The sequence below is a fragment of the Heptranchias perlo genome, chromosome 4 (genome assembly GCF_035084215.1).
Source record: "Heptranchias perlo isolate sHepPer1 chromosome 4, sHepPer1.hap1, whole genome shotgun sequence".
Lineage (NCBI taxonomy): Eukaryota > Metazoa > Chordata > Chondrichthyes > Hexanchiformes > Hexanchidae > Heptranchias > Heptranchias perlo.
The window spans coordinates 88,606,938-88,620,156 of NC_090328.1; the positions used below are offsets into that span (position 1 = coordinate 88,606,938).

Sequence of the window (13,219 nt, forward strand, 5' to 3'; positions counted from 1 at the left end):
TCCCCGACCTTCCTTATCCAACCCCCAAACATCCCGATCTCTCCCAGACTTCCCCCATACAAACACCGAGGACTCTGATCTCTCCAACTTTCCAACCCGACACGCAGCCAGCCTCTCAATCTAGCTGGCTGCCAGGCATGAAACCTGGAAGCCAAATTTTTATTGTTCAACTGAATTGTGATCGCAGATTCCAACCCGCCAACTTCGCTTCTGTGTTTGGCATCCGATAAACTTCCCCTTCACTCTCTTCCCAGCTCCAAATCAAAATCCAGGCCAACGAGTCATGCTGGGGTACATTTTCAAGACACCGGCAGCCCTCTAGTAGCTCACCCAAAAGCCATTCTTCAAAGATGAGCTTGGTCAACAAGGGTTGTCTTCTGTGAGGCATCACACTAAACCTAAACCTGTCCTCGCTCAGCATCCACACATGTGCATTTTTCAGTAGGGGGAATTGGATAACAATGGCACTGATTTCTTCCCCCACTCCCTAGCCAAGGACACTGAAGTTTATTGTACACCCCTACAACTAATCCTGCTGCTATCAGCTAACTGAGCACAGAAGGGAATTTTCCTGGCTTGTATGACAGTACCACATCATACAGTGCTTTTATCCAATAAAACATAAGGTAAACTCAGAGTGAGACTTTATTCTGATGAAATTGGTCTTGGACGGTGGCGCAAAACAGGCGCATGCAGCCTGTTTTACACCCCGCCCATTTTACACCCCACCCGATTTTCATTTCCACTGACTTCAATATCAGAAGGTGACTCACATAGTTCCATTAGCGTAGACAGCATCACTCCCTTCCACGTACTGCACCTGTGTTGGGTAGACATGCTGCACCTGTTGTACCTGAAAAATGAACAAATAGCACTTAATTTTTTATAACTGTAATATCTTAAAGTTTTGTGTATGCCCACAGTTCCTCTCAGTCGGAGAACTAACATGCTATAATACTTCAACCTGTCACAATTTTCCATCATGTTACGTTCTTCACTCTTTTGCTGTCACGTTTGAATTTTCCCATTCATTTCAGTACAGCACTGATTCAGAAGCTTAACCACCTAGCTAGGAGGCACTGGCAGTTCTACATTATTTATACATACCTCTGATTGGATGAAGATGATCACGTAACATGGTTGCCCAAACCATGAGTACCAGGTCTGTCTGCCATTTTCTTTGCTTCTGCTTTTGAATTTTACGACTTCTGACCACTCCGTGCTACTCGTACCAACCGTCCCGTTTAAATTTGGCACCCGGGGCCACCAGCTTCCACTTTTTACTTGCAGCCACCTGATTTTGGGCCTTGTCTATCTGCTGCATGACTCGGTTTTCTTTCCTCAGCCCTCACATTGCTACCTCTTTTAATTTTGAGGGCCAGTGATTCTTCCCCCACCCTCCTGCTCCAGTCTACCTACTCCTTACCTGGTTTTCTCGCTTTGTTAGTATCAGTGATCAAGCCTCAAGCCTACCGACTTGGGCCATGCGTCTTCACTACTGCTGATATCTGCTACAGACATCACGGGCCCCCAGTAAGGACACTATGCCTCTCACTGACAATAAGGGGGTCCAGGAAGGATGTAACATGCAAGGTAAGCACTGAATACTAAAAATATAAAAGACTGTGTCCCAAAGCAGTGCTGGGAAACAGGATTCTATTTTTATTAACAGCTGGTAGCTTGAGTTGGAAAAAGAATGGGAGAGGAAGGAAGGGAAGAGGGGGTAGGGGTGATGAAGGGGACAGCAAAGGAAAAAGGGTGCAATGAGGAGGGAGAAAGGGCATTGGTAATAGGAGAGGGCATAAGGATAAGAATGGGAAACAAGGGGAAGAGAAGAGGGGAATAGAGGTGAGGGGAGCTGGGGGAGTAGAATAAGAAGGCAGAGGAGGTAGGAGGCCATGTGGCTAGAAGTGATGGGGTGGGGGAAGAGTCACTGTCGCTCAATGTACAGAAGTGACAGTGGATTGAAGGGGAGAGAATGTTCAGGGGAGGAGATGACATATCCTTGGGCTGATAGCCAGCCTCTCCCAATGTTTCCTTACTAAAACTTCACACTTCCAACTTTTGTTTATTTTCTTTTTTTAGCCCCAGTTCGACTCAAGTTTAAAAAAAATGCCCACCCCTGGTACCTGCGTTTTTTAATCCTGCTACGAGTATTTGTGATACTTTCAATTCCACTCCTGCTATGGTGCATTTTAGTCCCATTCTCAGCGATTGGGAGCTATATTGGATAACCCCCAAAACCGGGCATGGGGGTCGCAGTATGTGATTAACCCATGCCAGGTTCATTAAGATGCAGGCGGCATGAATGTTACACATTGCCTGATGATTTCTATGGTTGCTGCGTACAGCCAGCCCAACCTGTGCTGTTGAGTGGCTGCTCACCAGCAGGGGGCCCAGATATCGCAAGTGGCTAGCACCACTTAAAGGCAGCCTGCATCTCTTAAAAGGAAGGTACATTGTGGCTGCAGGAAGTGGTGGAAGCCAATTGGGAAGTGAATCTGCTGCAATATAGTGAAGCATGGTGGTGAAGGGACCTTTGGAATTTTTAATGAGCAACAACTGGGCTACTCAACATTTGCGGGTCTCTGATACTTACAAAATATAAGATGCGGTTCCGCACGGAGTCTGAATGGAGATCAGACATCGCACAAGTAAAACACAGATGCAGGTCCCATCCCTACGTTTACAAACTGTTGAGTTTTGTTAAACTATTGAATAAAGGTTGTACACCATTAAATCCCACATCCTCCAATCTGCACACCGGACCCCACCAATCTGCCGATCTGAGTTTGTACCAGGCCTGCGAGAGTGCGTCCACCAAGTTTCTCTGCTGATGCACTGGAGACCTTGGTGCAAGAGATTGACAGAAAGAGGGGCATCCTACATCTGCAGTGGGGGGGGGTGGGGTAAGAGGCCCTCCAGACATATGCTCAAGAGGCATTGGGAGGCAGTAGGAAACAAAGTCCAGTCCAGGTGCATAGCACCACGAACATGGATGTAATGCAGGAAGAAGTGCAATGCTTTGACACTAGTGGTCAAGGTAATTGAGATCAACTGTCAAGTGGCATCACCTACCAACTGCACCAGTAGCCGCATCCACTGCCCCACACACTACATCCCCCATCATCCTCCTACCAACAACCTCTTTCCATCTGTACTCCACTCTTCCAATCAGATGCATTCCACTCACCCTCACACATTACCACTGTTGCAAGCCGCACACCCACAACTCACAGGTCACACACACTGGCAGCTATTCAACCATGACAGCCACATCACCCAAATATCTTGGGAGACATGCACCTTTCTTGCAGGAAAAGGTGGCGCATAACACGAAGCAGCAAGTGGCAGTGGCTCCATGGAACATGAACCTGCTGTCCTCTCTCAGGATGACAGCATTCCTGTCCCACCTCTGCCACTCCGCCAGTTCCCTTGCAGTTGCCTGTCAGCTTGTCAGCTCACTCCCTGTAGAGTATTGAAACTTTATTATAGGAACAGAGGAAGATAGGGACAGGAGTAGGCCATTTAGCCCCTCAAGCCTGTTCTGCCTTGAACTGCTGCAGTCCGTGTGGTGAAGGTTCTCCCACAGTGCTGTTTGGAAGGGAGTTCCAGGATTTTGACCCAGCGACGATGAAGGAACAGCAATATATTTCCAAGACGGGATGGTGTGTGACTTGGAGGGGAACGTGCAGGTGGTGCTGTTCCCATGTACCTGCTGCTCTTGTCCTTCTAGGCGGAAGAGGTCGCGGGTTTGGGAAGTGCTGTCGATGAAGCCTTGGCAAGTTGCTGCAGTGCATCCTGTGGATGGTACACACTGCAGCCACTGTGCGCCGGTGGTGAAAGGAATGAATGTTTAAGGTGGTGGATGGGGTGCCAATCAAGCGGGCTGCTTTGTCCTGGATGGTGTCGAGCGTCTTGAGTGTTGTTGGAGCTGCACTCATCCAAGCAAGTGGAGAGTATTCCATCACACTCCTGACTTGTGCCTTGTAGATGGCGGAAAGGATTTGGGGAGTCAGGAGGTGAGTCACTCGCCACAGAATACCCAGCCTCTGACCTGCTCTCGTAGCCACAGTATTTATATGGCTGGTCCAGTTAAGTTTCTGATCAATGGTGACCCCCAGGATGTTGATGGTGGGGGATTCAGTGATGGTAATGCCGTTGAATGTCAAGGGGAGGTGGTGAGACTGTCTCTTGTTGGAGATGGTCATTGCCTGGCACTTGTCTGGCATGAATGTTACTTGCCACTTATGAGCCCAAGCCTGGATGTTGTCCAGGTCTTGCTGCCTGTGGGCACAGATGGCTTCATTATCTGAGGGGTTGCGAATGGAACTGAACACTGTGCAATCATCACGAACATCCCCATTTCTGACCTTATAATGGAGGGTAGCTCATTGATGAAGCAGCTGAAGATGGTTGGGCCTAGGATACTGCCCTGAGGAACTCCTGCAGCGATGTCCTGGGGCTGAGGTGATTGGCCTCCAACAACCACTACCATCTTCCTTTGTGCTAGGTATGACTCCAGCCACTGGAGAGTTTTCCCCCTGATTCCCATTGACTTCAATTATACTAGGGCTCCTTGGTGCCACACTCAGTCAAATGCTGCCTTGATGTCAAGCGCAGTCACTCTCACCTCACCTCTGGAATTCAGCTCTTTTGTCCATGTTTGGACCAAGGCTGTAATGAGGTCTGGCGCCGAGTGGTCCTGGCGGAACCCAAACTGAGCGTCGGTGAGCAGGTTATTGGTGAGTAAGTGCCGCTTGATAGCACTGTCGATAACACCTTCCATCACTTGAGATTAGACTGATGGGGGAGTAATTGGCCGGATTGGATTTGTCCTGCTTTTTGTGGACAGGACATACCTGGGCAATTTTCCACGTTGTCGAGTAGACGCCAGTGTTGTAGCTGTACTGGAACAGTTTGGCTGGAGGCGCAGCTAGTTCTGGAGCACAAGTCTTCAGCAGTACAGCTGGGATGTTGTCGGGGCCCTTAGCCTTTGCTGTATCCTGTGCACTCAGCCGTTTCTTGATATCACGTGGAGTGAATCGAATTGGCCGAAGACTGGCTTCTGTGATGATGGGGATATCGGGAGGAGGCCGAGATGGGTCATCCACTCAGCACTTCTGGCTGAAGATGGTTGCAAACGCTTCAGCCTTGTCTTTTGCACTCACGTGGTGGACTCCGCCATCATTGAGGATGGGGATGTTTGCAGAGTCTCCTCCTCCCGTTAGTTGTCTAATTGTCCACCAAGGTTAAGACAGAGCGTTGGCTGGAGCATGAAGTTCCAAAATTGCAACTGTCCCTTTAAATCAGCATTGCACACTGATCTAAGACATATTCTCCCGACTATACATGCTGCCAGCGTTTGTTATCTGCCCGTGCGCAGCCACCTTTACCAAGATGGCATCCTGTGCACATCACGCCGGAAGTGTGCATGCGCATTCCAGACACCATTTTCGGAGTTTGGGAGTCCGCGTAGCATTACATGGCCCAATTTAGCCCCCACTGTGTTTTAAGTGCAGTTTTATTTTTTTTTAAAGTCCTGCTCTCAGTGTTTATTTCTTTTGGTCCCATTCGCACTCTGGTGTTTTTTCTTTAACTCCCATTCCTGGTATTTGTTTTTTTTTAATGTCCACATACCCCAAAATCCCCATGTCAAAAAATCTGAAAACTGTGATATATTAAAAACCTTACATCTGTGCACCCTTCCCGTCTACAAAACATTACTTCCCATTGATATGTTCTTATGGCACCTTTGTGTCAACTTTTCCGATTATAAATGCCTATGTTCCATTACTATGTTTACATTTATTGGAATCTCCCTGTGTAAACTTGTCCCGCCAGTTGTGCATCTCCGATCTACTCAGCCTGTGCCAAAGAGAAATGCCTATGCTCCGACCAGCCATATTACTCTGCTTCCCAAACTGCTATAAGCCTAGTTCTATTTGACTACAAATAACAACATAAATCAAAGTACTGTACAGAAATAAGAACAGAGAGTGTGGGCATGATTTTAACTTGGAGCTGGGAACCGAGCCTGCCCCTAGACATGCGCGTGGGGAACACGGAAGCCAAATGAGTGCATCGCAATCTGCGCTCGCAACTCAATTGAAAGTAAGTATTTGTGCTTTTGGGTTTCCCACGCCCCAGGCAGCCAGGTTGACAGGCTGGTTGCTTGTCAGGAGGGAAAGGAGCCACTAATCAGAGAGGGGGATGGGAGGGAGAGATCGTGAGCCCTGGAACAAATCTGGAGGGGGGTGATTGGCGTGGATAACATTGAGGGAGTCCAGCATCCGGGGGCGGTCGGCCGATCACGGGGTCATGTCGCATCAGATGAGCTTGTTGGGCCGAGATGAAGCTCTCCTGCTCCTCCGGGCCCTTAAGCAGATGCACTGCAGCAACTCGCCAAGGCTTCTTCGACAGCACCTCCCAAACCCGCGACCTCTACCATCTAGAAGGACAAGAGCAGCAGGCACATGGGAACACCACCGCCTGCACGTTCCCCTCCAAGTCACACACCATCCCGACTTGGAAATATATCGCCGTTCCTTCATTGTCGCTGGGTCAAAATCCTGGAACTGCCTTCCTAACAGCACTGTGGGAGAACCGTCACCACACGGACTGCAGCGGTTCAAGAAGGCGGCTCACCACCACCTTCTCGAGGGCAATTAGGGATGGGCAATAACTGTTGGCCTCGCCAGCGACGCCCACATCCCATGAACAAATTAAAAAAAATAAAGGCACTCACCTCGTGGATCTGGCCCTTCCCACCTGCTTTCAACTGATGTGAATCAGAAACAAAGGGAAACCTGTACAGGTACGGTTAAATTCATTTTACTTTTCTAATACACAAAAACTTAAGTACCTCAAGTATTTCAATGAGGTACACTGCCCCCTTTAAGTATCGGCCCACCTGCTTTACGTGGGGGTGGGACTTCCTGGTGTCTGTTGTGCGCGTGCATCCAAACGCCTGGGTCAAACCCGGAAGTGGGTGCATTGGAGCTGGGATGCTGTCTCGCTCCAAAAAACTGTTATTTTTACCACCCACCCATCCCCAACCCACCTGTTTTTGGGGGTTAAAATTACCCCCTATGAGTTTAAGATGGGGACTAAATTACATCTGTAAACCCTGTTTCAATCCTGGGACCTAGAAATTCGAGCATGCCTGAATGGATTGGCCCAAGGCGCATCTGATATTGGGCCTCAAGCCTCGTTATCATTGAGCCGATAAGCTGCAGAGGCCTAATAGGCGTCCTCAGGCAGCTCGCCGGCGAAGAGGAATGGAAGATCTGGCCGCTGTGATGCCAGCAGCGGCCCTCAGGTAAGGGAGGACAATTGGGTTGGGAGGGTAGGCGAATAGTTCGGGAAGGTAAGTGATTGGGTCACGAGGGTAGCGGTGGCTGGGAAGAAAGGTGGAGGTCGGCAGCAATCATGGAGGGCAGAGATCTGTGATCGAGGGTGGGGGATTGGGGGGTGGGTAGTGGTGACGATTGGGAGGGAGAGTGGTAGCAATGGCAATCAGGGCAGGGAGAGCAGTGGCCGGTAGCGGCCTGCGTACTTTGAATCAGGGGTTGGGAGCAGCGCTCCTGCTCCTCCCGGCTCCACATTCAGGCAAGTATATTTTAAAATTTTACCTTGTTGATTGTGGCTTTCCACAGTCCCTTTAAGGACCACGTGTTAGTCTGCATGTGGACCTGGATTTCCTGAATGCAGCCGGCACCCTCAGGCAAACCAATATTGCAGAGGGGCTTCAAACATGTGTTAGGGCCCTTATTTGCAAATGCGAAGGGTTAAAATAGCAAAGCGTGGGCCCTGGACGCCTATTTGTTGCCTTATCCCAGAATTGGCAGGCGGTATACTTCCGACTAGTAATGAGTGTGTGCTTCCTGCCTGCCATGTTGGAGGCTGTTTAGTGTCCGACAAACAGGCATTGCATGGCCGAATTTCTAGGCCTTGATCTTTACTCCAAGTATGCAACGCCATGGGAGATCGACTTTCCTCCATACCTTCTTTGCTGTTCTTTTCATCATAACTGCCCTAACTCTCTCTTTCCTGTACACGTCTCCTCCACCAACCTCTTCCATGGTCACCACTGGCCACCACCAAATTCTCTGAAACCCCTAATGTTCCTCATCTTTCTTTTCTTCATAAATCTTTCACCACTCCCTGCTATTCAACTTTTATCACTCGTGCCACTACCAAGCTCTTCCCCCTTCAAAATTATATTCCAAACAACACAGAAATTGACATTAAAATACTCTATGAATTTTTTTTGGTTTTATAGGTGATTCAATTTCCTGAAGTGTTGCACAGAGTAAGTCAGAGAACATGGTCCTTCTCTTCCCTGCCTCTGCTCTTTTCACATTATTTTTTTTCTCTCCCTGTCTCTCTTCTTCTGCTTCTGTTTCTCTCTTTCTCTTCTCATCTGCTTCTCTCCCCTTAACTCTTTATTTTGTTTCACTCTCTGTCCACTTCTGCTTCTTTCTGTTTTTTATCTTCTTTCCTTTGAGGTGGCAGGTGGTAAATAACGTGGCATGTCATGGTGAGGCAGGGAAAGGAGCCACCAATGGATACAGGTTGTATTTGGAGTGGAATTGTGGGAAAAATGAATCCTTCAGCAGCTCCTTTAATCACATCTCATCACATCACCTCTCCCAATCACTCATGATTCTCCCCACCACCTCACCCCTGAAATTTCTTAGTACCCTCTCTCCTTCCGACCACCTTCACTCCCATCACTACTTCTAGCTCTTCCCATTTGAACTACCTGCTCATCCCCTGTCTCTTCTTCCCTGTGCTCCACTGTCATTCATCTCAGCCTTAACCCCCACTTGCTCCCCCGAAGGATGGGTGGCGAGAGATTATAGGTCCCCTCACTCCCAACTTGTTTCCCTCTTATCCCATTCTCATCTGTTTCCTTCAAAGAGGCTTTCTAAATTCAACTTGTTTTTTTGAAGAAATCAAATTATAATGAGGAAACACACTGTCTGCCTACCTCCTCTGTCTCTCAATTAGAATTTCTCTCTCTTCGGTGTGAGCAATTAACATTGACCTTTTCTAAATGTCAACAAAACACAATTGAGATAATTAGTTGGCTTCAAGATTCAAGGGTTTTTCTTTGAAAATTGGACCAACAGTAACATGAAGAAAGACTCTCTCTATTTTTTCCTCTCCCTCTCTCTAAGCTCTTTCTTTCACCATCCTCTCTCACTTTCTCTGACTCCAGTCTCTCCCCCTCAGCTTAATACACTTTAAAAGTTTATAGAAGGCATAATAAAAGTTACAAGTCTGTAATGATAACATTGTCACATCTCACACACAAACACACAGCCTCTTTCAAAAAAAAACTTAATATAAATTTTATCTCAATAAACCTTTTGAAATTTGTCCCCTTGTTTTTCAAAATTATTTGAAGAAAAGCTACTGAACAGAAATTTCAGGAAGCTAAAGAAAAATATTTAATGAGAACAGCTAAATGAATGGCACTGATACATCCTCGGAAATTGGGTACACTGCATTGCTCAGACTGCACAATCTAAATTCGGCTCACAGAGCCACAAGCTCTGGGCAAAAATATCAAGTCCAAACAAAGGCTTTTGGAAGAAGCTGAGGCCTTCAAGTAAAAATTTTAATGAAGCCATCAAAAGACACAAAAACAATGTAATTGACAAATTTAATCAAGTTTTTGTGAAATATGTGAGATTTAAAAAAACTATTTTGTTCAGTTATGGCTCTGTTAGAATACTAGTTGTACAGGCAGGAAACGAGTACAGATGTAAGATATTTAATTAGATGCTAATTAATTTCCAGCAGCATTGCGTATGTTAGTCAAGACCAAGTGTAGTGTTCAGTTGAAGCAAGATTAGAGTTCTGGAGATATTTGGACCAGGGCATGCAGATATAATTAATTATCATTTTAAAAATCAGGCATTCCATATTAATTTTTTTAATAGTACTTCAATTGAAAATTGAAGACGGCAGCCAAGAGCAAGAGTCGTGAAGGCTGTGTTGCCTACCCGGTGCCAGGGTTAAGGATATCTGCTCAGGACTGGAGAGGAACTCGGAGTGGGAGGGGGAGGATCCAGTTGTCGTGGTCCATGTAGGTACCAACGACATAGGTAGGACTAAGAAGGAGGTTCTGCTGAGGGAGTTTGAGCAGCTAGGGACTAAATTAAAAAGAAGAACCACAAAGGTAATAAGCCACGAGCAAATTGGCACAGGGTAAATCAGATCAGAGAGATGAATGCGTGGCTCAAAGATTGGTGTCGGAGAAGTAGGTTTCGATTCATGGGGCACTGGCACCAATACTGGGGAAAGAGAGAGCTGTTCCGTTGGGACAGGCTTCACCTGAATCATGCTGGGACCAGTGTTCTGGCGAACCGAATAATTAGGGCGGTAGACAAGGCTTTAAACTAAAAAGAGGGGGAAGGGTTCAAGTGGGTGAAGTTTAGATTGATAAAGAGAAAAGACAAGGAAGTAGTACAGGAAAGTGATGGGGGTTATGATAAATAGAGTGTGTCAGGAAAGGACTGAGCGCACAAACATAAGAGTGCACTAGCAAATGGGGCCGGGGTAGGAAAGAATGGTAAAAAGACAAAATTAAAGATTCTTTATCTGAATGCCCACAGCATTTGTAATAAGATAGATGAATTGACGGCACAAATAGAAACAAATGGGTATGATCTCATGGCCATTACAGAGACATGGTTGCAAGGTGACCAAGGTTGGGAGCTAAATATTCAGGGCTATTTAACATTTTGGAAGGATAGGAAAAAAGGTAAAGATGGTGGGGTAGCTCTGTTAATAAAGGATGAAATTGGTATAATAGTGAGAAATGATCTTGGCTCAGAAGATCAAGGTGTCGAATCAATTTGGGTGGAAGTAAGAAATAGCAAGGGAAAGAAATCATGGGTGGAAGTAGTATATAGGCCCCCTAACAGTAGTTACACTGTAGGCAAATTATAAATCAGGAAATAAGGGGGGCATGTAACAAAGGTAATGCAATAATCATGGGAGATTTTAACTTTCACATAGATTGGACAAATCAAATTGGCAAAAGTCGCCCTGAGGAGGAGTTCACAGACTGTATTCGGGACTGTTACTTAGACCAATACGTTGGGCAGCCAACCAGAGAACAGGCCATTTTGGATCTGGTAATGGGTAATGCAACAGGATTAATTAATGATCTCAAAGTAAAGGATCGCTTGGGAAGCAATGATCATAACATGATAGAATTTCACATCCAGTTTGAGAGCGAGGATCTTGGGTCTGAAACCATTGTATTAAACTTAAATAAGGGCAATTACAAAGGAATTGGCTAAAGTGGACTGGATAAACAGATTAGATGGTACGATGGTGGATAAGCAGTGGTAAACATTTAAAAAGATATTTTATGACTGGCAACAAAATATATCCCTATGAGGAGGAAAGACTCCACAAAAAGGGTGAACCAACCATGGCTAAATAAGGAAGTCAATGATGGTATCAGGTTAAAAGAAAATGCATACAATGTGGCAAAGATTACTGGTAAGCCCGAAGATTGGGAAAACTTTAAAAACCAGCAAAGGATGACTGAAAGAATAATAATGAGGGAGAAAATAAATTATGAGAGTAAACTACAAGAAACATAAAAACTGACAGTAAAAGTTTCTACAAATATATAAAAAGGAAGAGGGTAGCTAAAGTAAACATTGGTCCTTTAGAGGATGAGACTGGGAAAATAATAATGGAATACAAGGAAATGGCAGAGGAATTGAACAGATATTTTGTATCTGTCTTCACAGTAGAAGACACTAATAATGTACCAATAATAGTAGAAAATCAAGGGGCAAAGAGGGAGGAACTAAAAACAATCACTATCACTAGAGAAAAAGTACTTGGTAAACTAATGGGTCTAAAGGCTGACAAGTCCCTTGGACTTGATGGCTTACATCCAAGGGTCTTAAAGGAAGTGGCTACAGAGATAATGGATGCATTGATTGTAATCTTCCAGAATTCACTAGATTCTGGAAAGGTCCCAGCGGATTGGAAAACCGCAAACGTAACACCCTTATTCAAGAATGGAGTGAGACAGAAAGCAGGTAACTATAGACCAGTTAGCCTAACATCTGTCATTGGGAAAATGCTAGAATCCATTATTAAGGAAGTAGTAGCAGGACATTTGAAGACTCATAATACAATCAAGGAGAGTCAGCATGGTTTTATGAAGAGGAAATCATGTCTGACAAATTTATTAGAGTTCTTTGAGGAAGTAACGGGCAGTGTGGACAAAGGGGAACCAATGGATGCAGTATATTTGGATTTCCAAAAGGCACTCAATAAGGTGCCACATAAAAGGTAACTGCACAAGTTAAGAGCTCATGGTGCTGGCATGGATGGAGGATTGGCTAACTAACAGAAAACAAAGAGCCGGGATAGAAGGGTCATTTTCAAAATGGAAATCTGTAACTAGTGGTGTGCCGCAGGGATCAGTTCTTGGTTCCACAACTATTTACAATGAATATTAATGACTTGGATGAAGGAACAGAGAGCATTGTGGCCAAATTTGCTGATGGTACAAAAATAGGTAGAAAAGCAAATTGCGAAGAGGACACAAGGGTTCCGATATTAGCGTGGAGGTAGGATGGCAGTGGGGGAGGGGGGGGGGTGATTGGGCACGTGGGTAACCAGCCCAATAAAAAATCTCCATTTCGCACGAGATCGTGAGTCAATTGGATCCACTTAACGTGACTTCCGGGTTTGCCAACCGAAAGCTGCGCAGCGGGCGGACTGCGGACCCGCATCACAGGCTGTCAGCTGGAGGAGCCCTATTTAAAGGGGTAGTCCCCTAATGGCTCCTCCTGGAGCAAAAACCCACATGCTACAATGGAGCAGCACAGCGGAAAGGCTACTCCAAGATTCAACGATGCCTCACTCCAGGAGGAGGAGGGATATGTTCTACCCAGTGGACGGGAGGAAGTGGCCTGCCTCTGCCACCAAGAAGGCCTGGCTCGAGGTGGCAGAGGAGGTCACCAGCAGCAGCAACATCTCCCGCCCCTGGATCTAGTGCAAGAAGTGCTTCAATGACCTATCTAGGTCAGCCAAAGTGAGTACACTTACTGATTCTCCTACATTCCATCTTCCACATCACAGCCCCCATCCCCCAACTCATTCTGCAGTGCCAACACTACTCTATCACATCACTCCCCACACCCACTTATGGCTCATCCTCAACTTAGCT

General features: G+C 46.2%; 1 protein-coding gene across 1 annotated transcript in view; it reads right to left on the reverse strand.

Moving 5' to 3' along the window:
• rfx3 (regulatory factor X, 3 (influences HLA class II expression)) overlaps positions 1-13,219 on the reverse strand; it is a 371,090-nt gene that overhangs the window by 145,495 nt on the left and 212,376 nt on the right. Inside the window, exon 4 of the mRNA XM_067983285.1 lies at positions 774-853. Within this exon, the coding sequence (XP_067839386.1) occupies positions 774-853 (80 nt within the window). The remainder of the gene's footprint in view (positions 1-773; positions 854-13,219) is intronic.